This window comes from Corvus hawaiiensis, chromosome 3, assembly GCF_020740725.1.
Source record: "Corvus hawaiiensis isolate bCorHaw1 chromosome 3, bCorHaw1.pri.cur, whole genome shotgun sequence".
Taxonomy (NCBI): domain Eukaryota; kingdom Metazoa; phylum Chordata; class Aves; order Passeriformes; family Corvidae; genus Corvus; species Corvus hawaiiensis.
The window spans coordinates 83,446,934-83,464,071 of record NC_063215.1 but is presented as its reverse complement, the minus strand read 5'-3'; the positions used below and the strand labels follow the sequence as shown (position 1 = coordinate 83,464,071).

The 17,138-nt window shown below is 39.1% G+C and overlaps 1 protein-coding gene across 2 annotated transcripts; it reads left to right on the top strand.

The window, feature by feature from the left end:
* The first annotated feature begins 1,890 nt into the window (after nt 1–1,890).
* Nucleotides 1,891–16,784, top strand: SLC30A6 (solute carrier family 30 member 6). 2 transcript variants are annotated; one of them, XM_048297690.1, is made up of 14 exons: nt 1,891–1,974; nt 4,563–4,649; nt 5,232–5,347; nt 6,394–6,436; nt 8,436–8,501; nt 8,886–8,966; nt 10,180–10,215; nt 11,016–11,110; nt 11,867–11,915; nt 13,715–13,834; nt 14,130–14,232; nt 14,536–14,583; nt 15,160–15,228; nt 16,266–16,784. In XM_048297690.1, the coding sequence occupies exons 2-14, from the start codon at nt 4,618–4,620 to the stop codon at nt 16,761–16,763; spliced, it is 1,356 nt and encodes a 451-aa protein (XP_048153647.1). In that variant the 5' UTR covers nt 1,891–1,974; nt 4,563–4,617; the 3' UTR covers nt 16,764–16,784. The 2 variants fall into 2 exon arrangements, with proteins under 2 accessions (XP_048153647.1, XP_048153646.1); XM_048297689.1 differs by having other exon boundaries at nt 1,892–1,974; nt 5,263–5,347.
* Nucleotides 16,785–17,138: the final 354 nt, after the last annotated feature.

Genomic DNA, 17,138 nt, shown 5'->3' with positions numbered 1-17,138 from the left:
TGAAGTAACCAAACAACTTTGTGGAGCAAATTATACAGTGATTCACCCGAGGTCTGATTTCCTAGTTAAATTTGAATGGAGGCAGCAGCTGCAGTTTGAATTCTCTTGCCTGTCATCCAGATTCTATAAAGTGCAGATCTATTTTCTGCAAATAGTTTCCAAAACTTCTTCCATACACTGGAAAAAAATTTACTGATTACAGCCAAGAGCTTAGAATGAGGCCTGAGACATTAAATATATCTATGGAATAAAATTACCTGATCAGTCTGCTAGATATTCTTAATTAATGATACTGTGTCCTCTAAGGACAAAAATACACAAAAAATCTGGAAAATAAAAATTGTTTTATCTTTTTTTATCAATAATAAAATCACATGCTCTGCAAATGTACAGGAACAGGAGACAATACACACTTAAAACTTGTCTGTGAAGCACACTTAACTGGGAAGCAGATTAAAGACTGGCTTGTTCCTGGTTTAATTTGATGTACAGGCCTCTCTCTCACAGTCAGGTAAGTGTTTTGGTATGTTTTACAGAACAGGCGAGATGCAAATAACATTTTTAACCAGTTTAACTATGGGTACTGGAGAACTGAATAGACTCATAAAAGAACAAAGATAAGACAGTGTTACAGAAGGTTGCTTCAAGTATCTTTCTATGCACAATAATCTGTCTTAATAACATATCTCACTTCAATTTTGATTCCTCTTTTCCACTTACTTTGCAAATAATAATAAGTAATAAATAAGCTGTCTTGTGACTAAATCTTTTGGTACATTAAATCCCATGCAGGTGCTTTGCAACACAATTTTTCTTAAGAGAGAGCTGTCCGAGCTTCCAAGATGACTTCTGTTCTGTACTTCGTTGTACTTTCCACGCAGGTGGTCCTGCCGTACACATTCCTTCTGACAGGAACTTCTGGGCACAGTGAAGCGATCTGCTGGCCACCCACACCAGGGGATTGCTGTCACCCCGCAGCCCTCGTGTCCCGGTGTTCCAGAGCCTCAGTAGCAGTAATCTCTAGCAGAATCCTCTCTCCAAGTCTGCTTTGGATAGCAGCAGACTCTGGGATGAGGTTAGATTGCGTGCAGATCCCTCCTCTGGACTGTAATGCTTCCAATGCTTATCATATTCGGAGCAACGGGAGCAGCTCTAAGAATCTCAGCACACAACAAAGTGATTAATTTTCAACATAAACCCTGTAGTTTGGAGAGCTGCTGTCCTTTGAGGGTTTTGCTAGAGAAAAGAAATGCCTTTTGAAGGCTGTGTCCTGAGTGCCCTTTATGCCGAGCACCGCGGCAGGGCGAGGGCTGGCGGTGGGGACGGCAACGCGAACTCCGGTGCATTCCTGTACGGAGGAATGCTCGTACTGGAAGCAAACCCATCCTTGTAGAATTGCTGTAGTGGAGCATCGTGACAGACTATGACAGGCCTAGGACTACGACAGTCCTAAGCTGTGCCATGGGAGGTTTAGGTTGAATAGTAGGAAGAATTTCTTCACAGAAGGGGTAGTTAGACATTGGAATGGGCTGCCCGGGGGGGTGGTGGAGTCACCATCCCTGGAGGTTTTTAAGGAAAGACTGGACGTGGCACTCAGTGCTATGTTCTAGTTGACATGGTGGTGTTTGGTCATAGGTTGGATTCTGATACTGTGATGGTGACCACCCGTCGGAGCCCTTTCCTTGGATTCTCGCAGGCAGCGAGCAGACAAACGGCGCGGTGGGGCGGCAGACAAGACCCTCCCGTCCTAAAGCGGGCCGCCAGCTCAGCGTGCCACCGGCTGGGGGGGAACGAAGGGCGGGCGGGCTGTGCCGCACATCCCGCGGGAGCGGCACAGAGCCGCAGCCAGCTCCCGGCGGGCGCCGCTTCCGCCACGTGTCCCGCCGGGCCCGCTCGTTGCCTCGGCGACAGGAACCTCTCCCGCCCCTTCCGGCCTCGCATGGCGCCGTCTCTTCCGCTGCGGGGAGTAATATGGTGAGTGGCCCTTGCTGGGGGCAAGCAGGGAAGGAGGAAGGGAAGTCGTACGTGGAATACGGGGTGAGGAGGCTGCTGGAAGTGCCCGTTCCCCGGCCGGGGCAGCGGCGCCGCGGGGCATCCGGGCTGGTGCGGCCCTTAGCGGGCCCGGGGGAGCGCGGGGCGCCGCTGCCCGTGCGCTGTTTCCTCCTCGGAGCTTTCCGCCCTCCCCTCGAGCGCGGTCACCGGGGGCTGTCGGGGCCGCGGGCGGCCGGCACCGCGGGCAGGGCCCGGGTGGGAGCCGGGGCCGTGGGGGGCTCCTGTGCTGGAGGTGCGTCTCGAACGAGGTCGTCGGGCTGCCGTCTGAGCCTCGAAGTTCTCCTTCAGCGGCACATCAGGGAGCTGGGACTCGCCTCAGGACAAACAGGTTATAGTGCCCTTGCTCCCCGGTGTCGGGGCTGTCACTCTGAGGCTCGCTTCCCAAAGATCTTTTGGGAGCGACCGCCGTGTGTGCGTGTTCATCTGGGCGGCGAAATGTTCCCTTTTCAGGCTGAGCCCCGCTAAAGTGACATCGGTATCGATAACAGGTGCTGTCACCTGTTGGCGCAGACAGCGCCGCTCGCTGCAGAAACGCGTCTTGTACAGCGCTTTTAGCTCCTCCACACGGGGACCCTCAGGGGCTGAGGTGTGGGGCAGCCGCCGTGCCCAGCACTGAGCTCTCGGCAGAACTGTAGGATCTAGGGACGCTTTAATGGCAAGGTGCAACACGTGCTGAGTTGGAGCTTGCTTCCAGGGGTGGGCTGTGGCCTGCGTGAGTTTGCACGAGGTCCCCTGTGGCACGGAATACACAGCTCTGATGCACGGCATCCTTTGTAAACAAGGAGGTGTGGCACGGTGCGGCTGGGCGATGGACACCGTGCCAGCAGTGTGGGAAAGCGGTGGGTGTACAGGCGACACGGAGGGCTACGAAGATACGAAGAGTCTGGAGGAGAAGACGTATGAGAAGCGGCTGAGGGCACCTGGTCTGTTCAGCCTGGAGGAGAGGAGACTGAGGGCAGACCTCATTGCAGTCACAACTTCCTTGTGAGGGGAAGAAGAGGGGCAGGCACTGATCTCTGCTCTCTGGTTACCAGTGACAGGGCCAGAGAGAATGGCCTGAAGTTGTGCCAGGGGAGGTTTAGGGCGGATATTAGGAGCAGGTTCTTCACCCAGAGGGTGGTTGGGCACTGGAACAGGCTCCCCAGGGAAAGAGTCACAGCACCAGCCTGACAGAGCTCAAGGAGCACTTGGACAATGTTCTCAGGTACATGGTGTGACTCTTGGGCTGTCCTGTGCAGGGCTGGGAGTTGGACTTCTATGGTCTTTGTGGGTCCTTTCCAACTCAGGACAGTCTATATTTCTTTGTGATTCTGTAACAGCAGCTTTCATAAGCTGGCAGTCCACTGCCTGTTAGAAAAGCTTTCCAAGGTGTTCTGGCATCCTGCATGTGTCTGTTAAAGATTAAAACAATCATATAATGATTAGCTAGTAAAGAAGAGAGTAAATGCCAATGTTTTGTCCCAGAAGAGTGAAACTTGGGATCTGTAGTAGTGCTTAAATTTTAATTCATGGCACACTTGTATTTCTCAGATAATATGAAATGCAGCTGTGTTGACAAAATGTCTGAAAGTTAATTGAATTTATTTTGGTGAAGAGCCCATTAGTACGTCTTTTTGCCTTCTGCTGGCAGCTAAGGTGTGATAGCTTAAAATCAAGCCTTACTTAATCCAGCCCCCAAATGCTGCAGATGACAGACCATCATTACAAGTTCACAAGTTACTGTTGCAAATCAGAAGGGCTTTTCATGTGGAAAGTTTACTTCTTTGTGGGAAGAGCAGGAGGGAGGACGACCAGCTAGAAGCTTGGACCCTCTGGGGAAGGGGAGCCAGGTGGCATGGTGGATGAATTTCTCTGGTAGTCTGCTCCCTGTCACTCTTCCAGGAGCACCATGCCCCTCTCTCCCATCTCCACACCAGGACAGAGCTCATCTGCAGGTCTCTGTAAGGTAGGGGAGGGAGCACCTGCACTGACCACAGCTACTGGGTGCATTTAGGTTAAGTCAGAGCCAACATTGTTGGTATGTCTCGTTTTGTTACTGGCCCTGTGGCCACCACATCACCAGCATTGTTTTTACTTCTGTGGTGGGCTCTCCTTTATAATCTGTGAACAATGTTTTCCTGTTTAAGGAATCCATTGCCTTTGGGTGGGAAGTGTGCTTTGATAAACAAATATATTTGTGTTTTCAAACTGTCTGGAGTAGTTTCATCTAAATAAAAGTTAAAACCCATTCTTTAAATGATACTTTAGTATCTTTTCCAGTAAACCTGAGTTCTGGATTATGTTTAAATGAAGCTTGATTCTAAGTAATTTGTCATTTTCTAATATAATAACCATGTGAAATGGTTACCAAAATACTGAGTTTAAAGTTTATGTGGTATTTCTAATTAACAAAAAATTCACCTGAGTCTTTGATATAATTATGAAAATAGTTCATAGATGAAGATTTCCTTTATGCTAATTTAAATTATGGTTTAAGTAAAGTTTTTAATGAAACTATTTTTTTTTTTAAGGGGACAATACACCTGTTCCGCAAATCACAGAGATCACTGGTTGGAAAGTTAACACATGAATTTAGGTTGGTTGCAGCAGACAGAAGGGTAAGTATTGCTTAAAAAAAAATCATCATCATAATAAAAATACATTAACTGGGATAAGTTAAAATACAGTATTAAGTATATTGTGAAAATTTTTCTTTGGATTTTTCTAGCTGTGCTTAAAATAAAAATCTATCTCTGCAGCTATATTCCTTCCTGTGCATTGTTCCTGTCAATTAGTGTTCTCCAGAATTATACTTGTAAATGATGGGTTCAGTAGAACTGTAAACTGAGTATTTGCAGATGTTTTTGGGACCAAAGTTTCAGCACAAAAAAGGAACCCACTAATACAAGATTGCACAAGTTGGTCTTCAGAAGTCAGGTGCTGTGTGCTGTAATAAAATGCAAATATTATAGATGGGTGGGTTTTTTTTTAGACCAAAAAGGTATTTTAAGCATGGTGGCATTCATAAATGAGTTCTAAAATAATCTGTAAAGTTTAAAATAGAATAAGGGCTTGTTGTTCTGAAATGAGTGGTGAATTTTTGGGAGGGAGGAGAAGCAAGATCTGTTTGCATGACCAAATACTGCAATATTGTTTTTTAAGACCAGATTGATATATTTTTGTCTTGTAAATTTTGGGAGGTGTAAAGAACATATTTATTCTCATCAACAGTCCTGGAAGATTTTACTGTTTGGTGCTATAAATTTAATATGTATTGGCCTCCTGCTCATGTGGTGCAGCTCTACAAACAGCATAGGTAGGTGGCTCTCATGTACTGAAACTACAACAAACTACCGTGTGTTTCTTAGCTTGTGAAGTTCCAGCTGACTGAAAAAGCCAAGTCCAGCACTTAATGGAGCTAGAGGTTAGGTTCAGAAAGTGCTTCCTTTTGCTTTGCCACAGTCAGCTTAGAAGCATTTTTCACAGACAAGTTTGGATGGGTGAAAGTCCTTCAAAGTTTGCACAGTTTTTCAGTCCTGCTGGTCATTTGCTTTCTGCAGTAGCTTCTTCATCTTTAAGACTGAAAACCAGTAGACTTTTGAGTTACTAGTCCTCAAACCTGTTCCTTGTATAAGTGGAACCAGTGACTGATACAGAGACCCTCACTTGGAGTTGAATGAGGATGTTTGTAGCGTGGCAAAAGGCTTAAGACTTCTTTGATTCCAAGGAATACTCAGCAGTAGCCAAAACCCTGGAGTGGTACAACACCTGTGTAGTTGCCACGGCAAAGCACAGCACTGTGAGGGCTGCTGTGGGGAAATGAACTACAGATCAGCCAGACCCAATGCAGTTTTGTATGCCTTCTGCTTTTGGATAGGGGCTTTGATGTGCTTCCCATCATCTGTACTGAGAATAGAATGCTTTTTTAGTTTTTAATTTTTTATGCAGGTTTTCTTGCAGTTTCAGGATAGGTTAGAGATGCAAAAAAAATTCTGTTCAACCTACTTTTCACTGCAATAATGCACATGAGAGATCTCTAGCTTTGGGAAGTGATGTGTCTCTGAAAGATCTCCTGACTTTTAAGTACTTAAATTCCTAGTCACAGCTTAGTCACAAATGTGATACTTTTTGTATCTGGGCTTTATTACATGCTTTAGTTGAACTAGGATTGCCTTAATCAACCTGCTTATGATGTTAAATACATTGGTGTCTTTAGAATATTCACAGAGACTTGTTCTATCAGCAGAGGCAGTTTGTGTAGGTAGAAGATTGAAAAGAGCTGCACAAAAGGGGCTTAGAATACAAGTGAGTTTTGCATTAAAAAATTAAATATTAAGTTTTAATATTTACTTTTCTTTACAGCTTTAACTGCTTACACATATTTGACAATCTTTGATCTTTTCAGGTGAGTTTTTTTCCCATTTTGTCTTGCTGTTTATTTTGTCGGTATATTTCTATGCATTTAAAATTTACTTACAGGTTCAAAGACCTGTAACTTAAATCATCAGGATAGAAACAGTAACTGGTTTAAATATAGTTTAAATGAGTATAAAATTGCACACAATAAATAGATGGTAAAACCCACCATAGCTATATTGAGAATGACTAGTAACTGATCAGTTCAGTCATGGATTTCTCTGTGCAGATGCGTGACAACATAAAACAATATAGCATAAAACTGTTGTCTGGTTGCTCTCTCAGAACATTTTCCTAATGCCATAGTCACTGATTGTGAAGTAACCCTCAGTTTTAATATCAGGAAACCAGAAGCATGTAATTCTATTTCGTAAGCTGGATACCAAGCACTCTGCACATAAGCTCATTAGATATTTTCAGTATTTTTCTTGTTTCCTAACAAAATTATATTAAAACAACTTTTAGTATGATAGTTCTGAATGCTTTTGGTAATATTGATAATACAGACATGAAATATATTCAGTTCTTATCTCAGATACAGAATGGTTGCACTGGTTGGGAGGTAAAATGCATATATTTAAAAAATATTAGCCTACATTATTTTCCTTGCTATCTCACTATCTTATAAAAGGTATGGATCAGCTTTCTGAGTTATAATATGTCCACTACGTACCATAACTTACCTGACTTACTGTAAAACATTTATAAATAACATCAGCAAACATGCAGAAACAAAAATGACTTGTTGGTATAGGCACAAAAAAGAATTGATCTGTGACTATTAGAATTGTGATTTGACTTTAATGAATCTCATATTTCTCTTAGAATTTTGTATCTACTGAGTTTTTGTTGTCTTGACTCAAAATACCTTTTTCACCTTGGGGAAATTGAGGAAAGTGTTGATGTGGTATTTCCTATTTGTATAGATTTTTTTTTTCTTTTTCAGTTTTAGGAGAAGGTAGAACACCCCTGGCACTCATATTGTAGGTTAATTAGGGGTTAGACTAGAAGATTATTCTAACTCACAGCAATCTCTTTCAAGAGTTTTGATTTGCTATAAGGGAGAACAATGCTCAGTAATTCTGCTGCAAAAATCAGTTTCTGCTTCCTTTCTTTTTGTCATTTTCCAGGTGGTATATAATAGTCTTACTGAGTATATGAATTTACTGTTTTGTATATGAACAGTATTACTTCCTTTGCTTTTACTTTTATTCTACACAGCTGACAATCCAGTTGTGAGGATGTGATTGTTCATCAGTTGTAGGGATGATTTCTTGATCCAGTGTGATTTAACATTGTTAATTACAAAAGGAGTGCATGAAAGCACAGATGGCACTGAATCCATGTGGATTCCAATTGAAAAAATTGTTCAAAGGGTTCAATAGAGGAAAAATAGGCAAAGAAAACTATACTCATCCTTGAAACATTCTGACTACTACCATGGAGATTCCAAAATACTTGGAATTCTAGATGTTCAATATGAGAGAAAAATTTGGACAGAAGATAGCAAGAGAGACCTGTGGCTGTCAGTGAATGGCCAGCTAGATAAGAGCCTGTGTAGGTGAACACAGCCAAAGAAAGTAAATCTGTTTTGGCCATATATGTAGAGAAATTACACTGTGTGAAAGAAAGGCAATACTTGGGCCTGAGACTTATTCTAGAATCCTAAATCTAGTTCATGGTATATCTCTAAAGGAACACTTTAATGGAGAGATTTCTTTGCTTTTTCTTTCACTCTTCTGTCTTACTTATCAGCTTCCTTCTCATTTAAATGGCCTTTCTCAGGTTACAGCATTTCTAGGCAAGTTCAAAAAGCACATGAGGAGTATTTAGAACATCACTGTGACAGTGATGGAGTTTGAGTTCAGCATAAGATGTGGTTGTATTCGTTTGTTTGAGTTCTGGTGGCTCAAGTGTGTATTTGTAGATCATGCAGTTGGTAAAGGGTGCAGTTATTTATCATAGTCTAATTCTCCCTCTCTTTTCAGTTTGGTAACATGTCTAATAAGCTACTGGGTAATGATGAAGAAACCCAGCCCAGTCTATTCATTTGGGTAAGTACTAATAACAAGATATAGTGTTTGATAATACAATATTTCATTGCCTGGATCCCTGAACAGCCATCAGTAATAATCTCTATGTGAAAGAGCCTAAAAATGAGGAGGGCCAAGACATATTGTAAAGAACAGTTACAGAGGAGGGGGTGGACAGGAAGAAGAACTAAGAAATGCTTAATTTTAAGGTGTCTCTGATGAATGGAATGTTAAAAGAAACTGAAAATAATGCCTATTCCATAAAACTTCCAGTTTCTTCCCATCTGTCTGCTGTTGAAGGAACTGGAAAGAGTAGGTGTATTCTGCTGGTTCTTGCACAGAAAAGATTCTTTTTGATGCGTTGTTCAATGTTCAGTGTTTCTAAACTTAATTCTCAAATTTCAGGTTTGAAAGGTTTGAAGTTCTAGCTGTATTTGCATCTACAGTTCTGGCACAGCTTGGTGCTCTTTTTATACTGAAAGAAAGGTAGGGTTATATACGGTTTTCTTTAATTTTTTAACATATGAGGATATCATCTAGATCAACCAAAAGCACATGCATTCTACAAGTGCTGTATGTAGAGAGATACTTTAGAAAAAACTTAAGATTTAAAAAAAAAAGTATTGCTAAACCTTACTGCTTGCTTGCATTTATTACACTACATGTTGGCTTTAGATGTAAAGATGGGAATTGATAAACGTACTTAAAAAGCTCTCTAGGAAAAGATTTAATGGTTTGAAGAATATTTTTTCCAAAAAGTTGGGTAATTAATGCATTTCCTTATGCATCTTGATTTTTTTTTTTCTTCTCTTATTTTTGGAAGTCAAAGCAGCTCCATAATATATCAAGGATCTGAATGTTTAAAGCATCAACTTCTTCACTCCCTCAAAATTTGCTCAAGTATTAATTTGCCATACCATCTATGCATGAAGCATTTGTATTTTGAGAGGTTAGCCTAAAACATTATTTTAGTTTTTAAAGATGAAGAGGCTTTTGTTAACTAACATCTGGAATTTAAAACTGGGGCAGTGTATCTTCCCTCTTTCTATTCAATGGCTCTATTTTCTGTATAAAGGGCTATGTTAACAACTTAGCAACTTCATACTATAAGGTCAGTGTATTGAACTGACAGTACACTGGAATGAATGAACCTCTGTCAAAACCTCCAAGTTTTCCAACATCAGTCTTAGGAAATTCCACAAACTTAGCAGGTTTTTCTGTTACAGCTGAAGCTCATTTGTTAACTCACTGGTGGGTGAAAAAAGATCTATATCTCCACCACAGTATCCAATGTCTACTTTATTTGACCTTGCTTAGTGTGAGGCTGTAAGTCAGGAATTTCAGACTTAGTTTGTTGTGTTTGCCAACACTGGTGGTGGTGCCAGAAGCAGTATCTTTTTTCATGTTCATTTACAAGCATATTTTTATCATGTAGGCAGTATTCATGGTAGCTAGCGCATATGTGGCACAGTTTGGAAATATTTGGGATATCTAAATTACATCTCCTTCGATTCAGTGTTAAATGCTTTCATTGCTTATAAAAGTTGTTGTTTTCTTAAGCAATCCATTTTTTTGCAGCACTGTATCTATCAGTTTTTGTTTATGAATGGCAGCTAATTCTACAGAACTGTAAAAATAATCTTCAGGTATCAAGGCTTTACTGTATGAATATAACTCAAATGTTCAATTATTTTTGTAGTGCGGAGCGGTTTCTGGAACAGCCTGAGATACACACGTAAGAAATGATTTTGGCATGTAAAATGTGTTCTTGTCCTTTTGTGTTTCTAGTTCTTAATCTAACATATATTAGTTATGCAAGTACTTCCAGTACCAAATTGCTTTTGGTGCCTTGGCATTTGTTTCAAATGATGTGCAAGCTATACTGCAAACAGTTCTTTTCAAGGTACAATTGAAATTTAATGCTCATGCTCTCTCAAATAGTGATTTAACTATATATTGCTGCTTTTCCTAGATCAGTTCCTTTTGTTTCTTGCGGCCTCTAGGAAGGCCTGGTGTGTGGGGGGGAAGGATGCTGTGGTCATAAGCAAACTGAAAGTGTTGCAGAGATGGTGAAGACTATAAAGAACATGGGGAAGGGAAGAGAAGGTTTTATGGGGCAGAAGAACGGGACCTGGAATGTATGTGGAAGTAGTTGTAGAAGAAGGCTGGGAGTGTATGGCATAATTCCATAGAAAGCTAAGCTTCTTAGCTGTGCTGCTGAAGGGACAATGTATTTATATTTTCAAAGGGCAGGTACATATGTGTGTGCATATGTGCAGTCAGTTAAGAGCTGTTACTCAACATTATGAGCATTATGTGATAACAATAATGTACGAAGTTAAGTGATCTTGTATAACCCTTACAATGATAATACACTGTTGGTTATTAAGTATTACACAAGTTTATCCTGCTTGTTTTCAGCCTCAGTGAATGAAACCAAGCAAAGTATTTTGATACTGTTATTGGTAGTTACAGTTACTTGATTACATGTTCTGTGATGATAGGAAATTAAGACACCTTTTTTCCCCTCCCTAGGGGACGACTGCTGGTTGGTACTTTCGTGGCTCTCTTTTTCAACTTATTTACAATGCTTTCCATTAAGAATAAGCCTTTTGCTTATGTCTCTGAAGGTATGTGATAAATTAGACTATAACAAGAATTGAGAAAAAGATGTTAACGTTCCTATTTTTATCAACGTATAACTTGTCTGGTAATTTTCTTAATAAGAGTGGGTAACAATAACAATAGTGGGTATATATTACTGTTACCTCTGTTAATGTAACTTTGTGCAGTAGAATTGCCATCTGATTTTCAACTCCAGTTTGCTTATAAGGCTCTGAGTAGTATGTAGTCATTAATATGATAAATCAAGTACCATTTTAATGCTGCAGTATCTTTTATTTTCAATCTTTTGAATTCAACCAGTGAAGATCATGTGACAGATAGCAGAACTTTCAAGACATTTTATGGATGTATTAATGGATTAAAAATAAGTTAATGCAATAGTTCTTTTTAAAAGCTCTTTTGCCTTTTTCATTGTGAAGTAGGTTTGCAGTCATTCCCGCAATAGTAAATTGTCCTGTTATAATTGTCCTGTAAATTGTCCATAGTTATATATTATCCATTATATAAAAGATAATGGTTATAACCTCCAATTATATTTGTCTTTAATCAGATTATTATGAGAGTGGATGTTGTACTTGCTGCCTGGAAAAGACAGACTTTGGGCTTTTTTCAAGTGCCAGGGTATCTGTTGAGATATATTTACTCACAGTGTATTTATTGGATTCTTCCCTTAAAATAAAACTTATGTTGACTTTAAAATGTAGTAACTTTAAAATGGTACTTAAAATTGTGGTAACTTTATTACCTTCTTTTTTTTGCAGCTGCCAGCACAAGTTGGCTTCAGGAGCATGTTGCAGATCTTAGTAGAAGGTAAAGCTTTAAATTGTTTTTCAGAATCATTAGCTTCTGGAAGGCAATGTTGGTTTTGTGTGTATAATAACAATTTGGAGGGGTATTGAGGCATAAACTTGTATTAGAACTTTTAGAATAGCTGTACCTACTGTAGGTCTCCTGTATGAACTCCGGAGCAAACACTGTCTCCCATAGTTCCCAGATACAACAATCTAACAGAAATACGTCTTCCTGGGTATCTTTTCTTTTGAGTGTATGTGTTAAATGGATTATGTGTAATTCTCTTTGGATGAGAACAGGAAAACTAGCATTATCCTGTACATACTTGAACTGCATTTTGCAACATGCATTACTGAGTGATATATTTTGTAATAATTTATGTTTATTACATATGTTTATCTGTGGGCTGGACAAATGTTTCAGATGGTTGAGTTTAAATGTCATATATGAAACAGGTTACTCACTGAACCATAGCTATGGAAATTCCTCACCTGTCCAGCAGGAAACTGGAAAGTCTGTGTCTTTCAGGGCTATGAGCAGTGTTGCTCGTTCATCTTGTCTGCTAACTGTCTTGCTTGTATTGGATATCTGAATACAAGATAACACTGTTTGCAAATAGTTTTGTCAGATGTCAGGAAAGTTTATTTTAATCCATACATGTTCTTCCAAGTATCTGTCAATATCGAAAGAAGAACCAAGTTCTTCTTCTTAAACCAAGTTGTAAAACATGTTAAGTATGCTTCAAAGCCCATCTGTTTCTGCGTCTTGTGATCTTTTTACAGCTAAGGAAAGCAGAGAATGCTGACTTGATAATAGAAGAATTGATTTTGTGTGGGTATAAGATGTTACATCATCAGAACCAAAATCTGCAAAATATTTTTGGAAGACTAATAATTAGGTTGCCCAAGTTTTAGTGTAAAGAAAAAAAAAAAGGTGCATACCAATCACAGACAGTAGCACAGTTTTCCTTTTGTCAGTGTGGAAACACAGTGTTATGGGCAAGGACACTGATGGATAACTTGAGGAGGTCCCAAATCAAGAGTAATATAATTTCTACTGGGTTTTGAGATAATCTGTATACAGTGTATATAATACAAAAAAAAAAAAAAAAAGAATTAGTATGGATACAGCTATTTCAGATGTGTTATGTGAAGCAGTGCTGATTAAAAAATACCTGCACCTGTATATAATTATGTTGATTAAAATTCTTACAGGAGCAGGCCAGCACATGATGTCTAAACATAGGTTGGCTTTAACCATAGCAACAAAACATTTCGTGTTGTCTTTGCCTTTCAATTTTCCAGGACATGACATGCACTTGTGTTCACTGGGAAACACACAAACTTCTCTTGACAGGAGATAGCTATAAATAAATAATTTTCCCAGCATTCCCTCATGCATTTTTTTGGTCTCCTCTTATGTAGCTGGTCTTCTTCCTCCTTTCAGACTTCATGAATTAATTAGCTTTGGCTTTGGGACACTTTTGCACACCAAGGTGGCAGATGGATTGAAGACTGGTGATATGCAAATCCCTCACTACATATATCTATGTAATACCAACATTGAACCCATAAAGTACTTGTGTTGCATACAGCTGATACAGCTGTATTGTAGACCTGTGTTACCTGAAAAAAATACTTGAGTAATTTTTGCTGACAGCAGCCTTTGAGCAGAATTAGTGGGGCCTTTACAGTACTCATCCTATGCTATGGCAGCAGCATATGTTAGAAGTCAAATGGTAATTGTGGTTGTAGTTTTGGTGTTTCGAAGTAATGATGAAGAGCTGGCTGACAGCTGTTTTTTCTGTTTTGTTGCAGTATTTGTGGAATCATCCCAGGATTGAGTAGCATCTTTCTGCCACGGATGAACCCTTTTGTCTTGATTGATATTGCTGGAGCTCTGGCTCTTTGCATTACATATATGCTCATCGAAATCAAGTATGTATAGTTGTTGTTTTAAAACAGTAACTCTTTTTGTATCCAGTCTATCTCAAAATACATTTTTTACATGAAAGGAATGATCTCATCTAGAGCTTCATGTTGTATGAATAGCTTTGCAACTCTACAAATGCATCGGTCTGTTCTCCAAGATGAATGAGTTCAAATGAGATTAGTTTGTGTAAAATTCTGTAAGTGTATATAATTTAAAAGAATGAAAAAAGAATCAAAAGTTCTTCTGCCTTTCAAATATGTAAATAACCAGTGTTTCTTTAAAATTGCTCTTTCTCCCTAGCAATTATTTTGCTGTGGACACAGCCTCTGCTATAGCAATTGCTTTGATGACATTTGGTACCATGTATCCCATGAGTGTCTACAGTGGGAAAGTACTACTCCAGGTAAGGCAGCGTCACAAATCAACAGATTTTGTGTTTTCGGTTTTGTTAAAAGTCCTCATTAAAAAAAGAATCCCTTAAGATCTGTTTTAAGCTTGCAAATAGGAAGTGTTCCAATGGGAATTTGTGATGTGCTAGAAGAATGTTAAGGGTAGTGCAAATATGCATCACAAAGTCGTAAGAATTTAATGAAAGTGCCATTGGTCTCCTGTGTGGGTAGACCAGACTTAAAGGCTCTCTTACTTAAACAGGGCCAGTTAATCTTTATTATATCTTTTGTCTTTTCTTTTCCTCTTCTTTTTGAAGACAACCCCACCTCATGTGATTGGCCAGTTAGATAAACTTCTTAGGGAGGTAAGTCAATGTATAATACATAGCATACAGTGTGCACAGCTAATAAGCATTTAGGAATGTGAAGAATTTTCTGAGTAGTCGAAGAAGTTCGTTTAAATTATTTTTAATTTTTTTTTTTTTTTATCTGCATGTAGAAAATAGGAATCTTGCTTTCCAAGATGAATAGCATCATTTAGGTATCTGGAACAAATCTGTTTAAGTAGTGCAGGTTGTTTTTATTTAAATTTGAGCTACCATTGAAGTGGTTTAAAAATGTGAGTTGAAGGAGGAAAAGGAGTACACGCAGCTGTTGAATTACAGCATATCAAGTTGAGAACATACTCCAATTTGGCTGCAAGAGTTACTTGAAATAAGTTCCTTAAACCTTTTTTGATGGATTTGGATGTTTAAGGGTAGCAAAAGTGCAGTAGATAAGCATTAGTGACATTAACACATACCATCTGTTCTGTGTATGGAGCTTTTATTTCACTACTGAAAATTATTTGTTATTCAGTTATGTATAAAAGTACATTTCTAAAGAGATTTGAAACTTCTGATTTATTTTCATACTTGTGTGAAATGTTTATGTAAAATTAGGTTTCAACTTTGGATGGAGTGTTGGAAGTTCGAAATGAACATTTCTGGACATTAGGTTTTGGCACTTTGGTAAGTTATGTCTTTATTTTTCTAACCTTTAAAAAAAAGTTGTCAGATACTATTTTAATTTTTAAAATTTAAATAAGATATTTCTTCTGAAATATTAATTATAAAAAATTTTGATGGAGTCAGTACTCAGTTCTTGTGCTTTATTGCAAAACTTCTCTTCCCCTGTCCTTTAAATTTTTAAAGCTTTGTTACTGGTTAATGTTACTAATGTATACTGCAGTTCTGGCTTAAAGAATGCATTTTTGCAACTGTAGGATTTCTCTTGTGTTTTGGCAATGAAGGGAATCAAAAACAATAGAAAAGATGTTTTTCAAAATGGTGTGTTAGTGAAAATTGTCTAGGAAGAGAGAAGAAAACTGTAACCCTTAATGCACCAAAGGTCTACAGTAGACAGTAGAATCATATGTTTTCAGCATTGCTAGGGGAGAAGGTAGAACAAAATATCTAAAGTTATGTACCAATAATTCTGTAAGCTGAAAGAAATGAAGGGGTGTTTTTTGTGATACAGGATGGTCACCCAGAACTTGGTTACTCCTACGTTGATGTAGGTATGTTGTGACAGCTGGAAAACGAAGACTCTTAGAATATTTCTTTACTGATTTCTTCCAGTATGCTACCCTTCCTGAAACAACGAAGAAGGCAGTAGTTCTCATTTTCTGATGTAAAAATAGCTTTCAGTTTACTCTTCTGCCACTTATGCCTAAATTTGGCGTATGAGGTCTGTCTGCGCCTTGTTCTTCTTTTGAGCCATTTTCCCCCCCAGCTGTTGCCTTTCCTCCCATCACATGTTGTATTGCATAGTTTGGTTCTAAGACTCACTTTTCCTGAATGATGATCTTGATATGTTCATAAGAGAGCAACACATTAGGAAAGATCAAAATGTGTCCTGTAATAATGTTCTTAATTTAGTCAGTAGTCTCCACTGCAAAAGGTCGTTGGATAATTCTCTGCAGAATAACTTACCTCTTCTTAAATGCATGTGGGGAATCTTGACTGGAGTAACAATTAACAGCCAACTTGTTTTTATCACTTCCTAGGCCGGATCAGTCCATGTCCGAATTCGGAGAGATGCGAATGAACAAATGGTACTTGCCCATGTCACTAACAGATTATACACATTGGTCTCTACCTTGACTGTTCAGATTTTCAAAGATGACTGGATCAGACCTACCTTATCATCTGTGCCTATTGCAAACAATATTCTGAACCTTTCGGATCATCACATTATTCCAATGCCATCTTTGAAAGCTGCTGATAATTTGAACCCTGTTACATCCACTCCAGCTAAGCCCAGCAGCCCACCACCAGAATTTTCTTTTAACACACCAGGCAAAAATGTGAGTCCAGTCATCCTTTTAAACACTCAGACAAAGCCCTATGGATTGGGCTTTAATCATGGATCTGCACCCTACAGCAGTGTACTCAATCAAGGACTTGGAATACCAGGAATGGGAGCAGCTCAAGGATTCAGAACTGGTTTTGCAAATGTCCCAAGCAGATATGGAACAAACGCTCGTGGTCAGCCCCGACCATAATAAACACCATTATTTATTGTACTTAAGGGTATTGACTTAATTCTTTTATTACCCAATTTTTACAAACATTTGGAATGTCAAATCATTCTAAATGGCTGGGAACAAGTGCATTGTTCATATTCATGAAGTGGTTAAATAGCAGTTTTTTCTTCGCATCAGCAGTAGCCTGTGTAATGCCACAGATATTTTCCAGACTTAAAATACTTTACAAGTAGTTTTTATAGGGTGTCTATTTCTACTCATCTTTTTTATCTCGTTTTCTTTGTTTATCCAAGAATGTATTGAGATGCAGCACAACTCCATTAGAGAATAAAATTGTGACCAGCTAACATTTTTTTTTCTAATGAGAATTAGTTACTGAGTGCTGAAGAGCTG